Source organism: Anas acuta, chromosome 2 (genome assembly GCF_963932015.1).
Source record: "Anas acuta chromosome 2, bAnaAcu1.1, whole genome shotgun sequence".
NCBI classification, from domain to species: Eukaryota; Metazoa; Chordata; class Aves; order Anseriformes; family Anatidae; genus Anas; species Anas acuta.
In genome coordinates, this window is record NC_088980.1 from 60,421,451 (window position 1) to 60,426,062 (window position 4,612).

The following is a 4,612-nucleotide window of genomic DNA, read 5'->3' on the forward strand; positions in this document are numbered from 1 at the left end:
TGGCAGCATCAGCATCAGGAAACTGTCATTATAAAGCCTATTCTTGAGACATTCTTAATGGGGAAGCAGTGGAGATGGAGTCAAGCTGGGCAGAGGGTTGCTCATCAGCACGTGTTCAGATCTTGGTATTGAATGTGTAATCGTGAGATTTGGGCTTGCCAGATAAATGCCAGACGACAGAAAAAATCGTAGGCCCATGTGCAGCATCAGATTTGGGAATCATACACTGCTTGATGAGAAAATTAGATACTAAATAAGCACAAGACATAGAAAGATGTTTATAAATATAAAGAGGAAACTAAAAATAGGAATGTGAGTGTATTGCTACCAATGTCCAGAAGATGTCATGACTAGAAAGCATTTCTGTTTAAGCTAGTGAGCTAGACACATATCCCAGGTGCTCAGTTCTAGTGTGGCACCCGGACCGTGGGAGGTGGCTAAGTACAAAGACAGCTGCCCCTGATGGGTAGAGAGAAAGGCTCTTTCTCAGGGATGTGGGAAATGGCAGGGGTAGGGCCAGGGACCAGAAGGCTTATTTGAGGGCTGGGCATGCTTTTGCTGCATATTTCTGACTTTTAAATTACTGCAGCTTTCAGTAACAGTTTGAAAGCATTGCCACATCATTTGCAGCATGGGGAAACTACTCTTCCTACCCCCACCACCACAGGAAGAGGGATTTCAGGTGGAAGCTCTCTTATCTCGTCTCTCCCTCCAACAAGCAAAGATATACCCAGGTGGAGATGAAGCAAGAGGAACCCAGGCTAAAAGTGAGGCACAAATCCATAAGAGTGGGCAAGGAGCTGCTGCAGCAACCTACCTGTGACCATGCTACAGTGCGTTCAGCTGGCCACGAGGCAGCTGCCGTAAAGCCAAGCTGTGTCTGCTCACACCGGGCTGAATTCGGGGAGCTGCGACGGGCAGTGGCATCCACCTGCAGGGCACCAGCACTTGCAGGGAGGTTCCCAGGGGCAAGGAGACCCCTGGCCCCCAGGAGCTGGAGCCACGCAGAGGAGCTGCCATTGGGTGCCGGGTGCCTGAGCCACTCCTTTCTGCCCCTCCAGCACCTGCTTCCTCCCTCCCTCTCGCCAGGGACCAGGGACAGACGCACTCTGCCCGGGCCAGGTCACGGAGGCAGACTCCACGTCGTGCCACACGCATGCTGCTGCTGCAGGTGCTTCTGGCTGCTGCAGCCCTTTGCTCCTGTAAGTCGTAGGTGCAAGCTGCGGGGTCGGGGAGCCCCCGGGGGTCGCCCCTGCTGTCACTGCAGTGCTGTTCCTCTGCTTTCCCTTGCAGATGGAGCCGCGCAAATCCTCCGGCAGCCAAAACCTTCCGTGCGCAGAGTGGCATACAGCACTGCGCGGATCGACTGCCACTTCTCGGGGTCAGACTTTCCCAATGCCTACATCCACTGGTACCAGCAGAAACCCGGGGAAGCCCCACAGCACCTTCTGTATGTGCAGAAAGGGGCGGCTGCGTACTACGACCAGTCCTACAAGGAAACTTTTGGGGCTGAGAAGAAGAAGACGGAGCCCATCTGTACTCTCACAATAAAAAGAGTCACAAAGGAGCAGGAAGCCACCTATTACTGTGCTTACTGGGAGAGCACAGCCGTAGAAAACCCTCAGGCAGCCGGCACACAACCCAGGCTGTGCTCCCCACCACAGGCGGGCGAGGGCTGCAAACCTCACCTGGCTGCAGGCTCCTACTGGCCTGGCTGGGCGCACCTGCAGGGATTCCCGAGGGTGGAAGACGTGGCAAAGAAAGGCCCCCACATACTTTTTGGCCCGCCTGCAGCTGGCACAGCCTCATTGCACGTCAACAAGACAAGTGGTTTTTCCTGCTCAGATCCGCTTGGCCAGTGCTCGAAGCTGGCTCCGAGCCTGTCCCCGCATGGAAGCCCTACGGAGGTCAGGGACCATGTGGCTGCTGAGATCTTTCGTCCTGGCAGCTGCTTTCTCTTGTACGTGCCCTGCTCACCCCGCTGCCTGCACGTCCCGGGGGAAGCTCTGCTGCTGCTTCAGCCTTGCATTCCCCATTTCCCTCTTGCTTTCCTTCAGGCAGCCCTGCACGAGCCTTGCAGCAAAGCCCGGTATCCGTCACCAAGCCCGAAAGCAAAACGGTGCTCATCACCTGCCACGTCTCCGTCCCTGACTTTGACAAAGCTTTCATTCACTGGTACCGCACGAGGCCTGGGGCAGCTCCCGAGCGCATTGCCTACATGGCATCCACGCTCTTCCTTGCGAACCGGGAAGATGAGGGGAAATTCAGCATTGAGAAGGACGTGGGCAAATCTCTCTGCACCCTGACGGTGACCAAAGTCACCCTGCGAGATGCTGGTACCTACTACTGCGCCAGGTGGGATGCACAGCAGCAGAGAGCCATAGGCAGCCTGCACAAAGATGTGCTCCGCTTCCTGGACCATACCCTGAAATGCCCAAAACCTCAAGAAACGTGCCCACCCTGCCTCCCCATCAGCCCTGAGCCCATCGAGCACACTTCTCAGGCAGCGGGACATCAAAGGCGCTGCAGGGCTGGTGCAGGCTGTCCAGATTCTCTCTGTGGCTGGCACCAGCAGAGAAGTCGTTTCACTTCAGCAACAAAAAGGGGATTTCCCCAGGTATGGCAGGAGAGAGAGAGAAAAGGAAGAAGAAAAACCTTACCGCACATGTAACACTGACGTATCAGTCGCACCTCGCAGAAGAAGGAAAGCTCAGACACCTGTCACAGCTGTACAAGAGCAGAGTGCCCCTATTCAGCTGGGAAAGCCTCTGAGCCCAGGTACTGTGTAGCAGCTTCCAACTTCTCTGAACGCAGCAGTAGGTTGCTCCAGACTATAAACGACCGCTACCATTCAGCAGGGTTTGGCAGTGCTGCTTTCCTGCAGCATTACCTGCCTGCTTCCTGGGGCCCCTCTCCCCAAGGCCCCCAAGTGAGTCACATCCTCTCCTCAGGCTCAGCCCCCTGGCCCTGCTGCAGAGGCAGCATCTTTCTCCCACAGCCGGAGGTGAGCGAGTGCCATCGGGATGCTGCCGCTGCCGGTCCTGGCCCTGGCTGCAGCCTGGTCACACGCGTTCCCCCTCTCAGGAGGGCAGTGTGGGGAGCAGCAGCACGCGGCTCTCATGCATACAACCATGAGCAGGCGGCTGGCAGTGCTCGTTGTATTACTTTCTCTCCTGTCCAATGGACAAGCACAAGTGCTGCTGCAACAGCGTCAGCCATCTCTCACCAAAAGGACGTCTTCGACAGCAGTGATCGACTGCAAAGTCGAGGGCATAGATGACTTCCAGGGTGCTTACATCCACTGGTACCGACACATACCCTCCAGGGCTCCCGAACGGCTTCTGTATGTGACCTCAACAGCACAGATTTCCTACGACAAGGATTCCTACAAGGACAAGTACCACTCTTCTAAAAGAGGCAAAAATACCTGCACCCTGTCAGTCAAAGACATACGTGAGGATGATGAAGGTACCTACTACTGTGCCTACTGGCAGTCTCACAGAGCGAGACGATCGTAGGCAGCCTGTACAGAAAGGCGGCTGCAGCCTGAGTGGCAGGCATCCTCTCAGATGCAGGGAACCAACGTTACCTTCCTGCAGCCACCTCTCAGCTCCTCAAACGTCCCTCCTGGGGCATCCCTTCCACTGAGGAAGGAAGTATGAAGAGTTGACAAATAGAACAGGCAAGAAATGCAGTGCGCTGCAGCCTCCGCGGGCAAAATGCACTGGGGTGGGGCAAAGGAGCACTCCTGTGGGTGATGACAAAGAGAGGCAGCACTGCTTACACAGTCTTTGCTGAAGGTGGATGCTTTCCCAACATGGTCTGAGCTAGCAAAAAAAGAAACAACAACAACGTCAAGGGAAGGGAGGGAGCACAGATGGGTTGTATTTCCAGTGAAGGTCTAACCTGGGATCCCTGCAGCCAGCCAGCAGGAAAACAGCTATGCAAAAAAGGACCTGGCTGGATGTCTAGTGAAGGAATGAGAGTAAACGTTGTGCCCTTGCTGCCAAGATGGCTGTCAGTACCCTGAGCTGCATGAGGCAAAGTGCTGCCAGCAGGCTGGGGGAGGTGATCCTTTCCCTTTGCTTGGCATTGCGTTGGCTCCATCTGAAGCACTGAGTCCAGTTCTGGGCTCATGAAGGGACTGATGAAGCCAGGGATAAAAGAATGGGGGCTTGCTTAATCGCATTAATGATTTCTAAATAAAACAATCATAATTATTAAAGCCAGGAATGAAAGAATGGGGGCTTGCTTAATCGCATTGAAGTAGGTATTTCGGAGTGTCTTTTCTGACTAGCCAAAATAAGGAGTCTTGGGGCCCCTCACAGAAGATGTTTCCTGACAAAATGGGGAACCTGTCTCAAAAACCACCTGAGACTGAGCTTGTTGTTTGGACAAGAGCCAAGGAGCAGCTGAGTCTGTACAAAGGCAATGGGTCAACCAGTGGTGATGAAGAGGAGTTATCGGCCTTCATCCCCACAACCCCCGATGACCACCACCAGAAGGCACTGCGCAGGTGCAGATGGGAGGAGTTTATGGAAACGACTCCTTGGAGCTAATTTTAATACCAAGTAGGGAAAGGTTATGAATATGTATAGGCGTATTGAAAACT

At 54.3% G+C, this 4,612-nt stretch overlaps 1 protein-coding gene and 1 gene segment (V, D, J or C); both read left to right on the forward strand.

The window, feature by feature from the left end:
• The first annotated feature begins 225 nt into the window (after positions 1–225).
• LOC137852806 (uncharacterized) lies at positions 226–2,440 on the forward strand. Of its 2 annotated transcripts, XM_068674970.1 has the most exons (3): positions 229–1,202; positions 1,294–1,907; positions 2,058–2,440. In XM_068674970.1, the coding sequence occupies exons 1-3, from the start codon at positions 1,157–1,159 to the stop codon at positions 2,304–2,306; spliced, it is 909 nt and encodes a 302-aa protein (XP_068531071.1). In that variant the 5' UTR covers positions 229–1,156; the 3' UTR covers positions 2,307–2,440. The 2 variants fall into 2 exon arrangements, with proteins under 2 accessions (XP_068531070.1, XP_068531071.1); XM_068674969.1 differs by having other exon boundaries at positions 226–1,202; positions 1,294–2,440.
• A 230-nt stretch (positions 2,441–2,670) lies between these two features.
• LOC137852808 (T cell receptor gamma variable 3-like) lies at positions 2,671–4,612 on the forward strand. The segment is given in 1 exon segment: positions 2,671–4,612. A coding segment is annotated over 1 exon segment (495 nt).

What these genes read in the sequence shown, in the direction of transcription:
- LOC137852806 (XM_068674969.1), top strand. Translation starts at nt 1,157, where the DNA reads ATGCTGCTGCTGCAGGTGCTTCTGGCTGCTGCAGCCCTTTGCTCCT. An exon ending in TGCTGCAGCCCTTTGCTCCT is followed by an intron (nt 1,203 to 1,293) that starts GTAAGTCGTAGG and finishes TTTCCCTTGCAG; the next exon opens with ATGGAGCCGCGCAAATCCTC.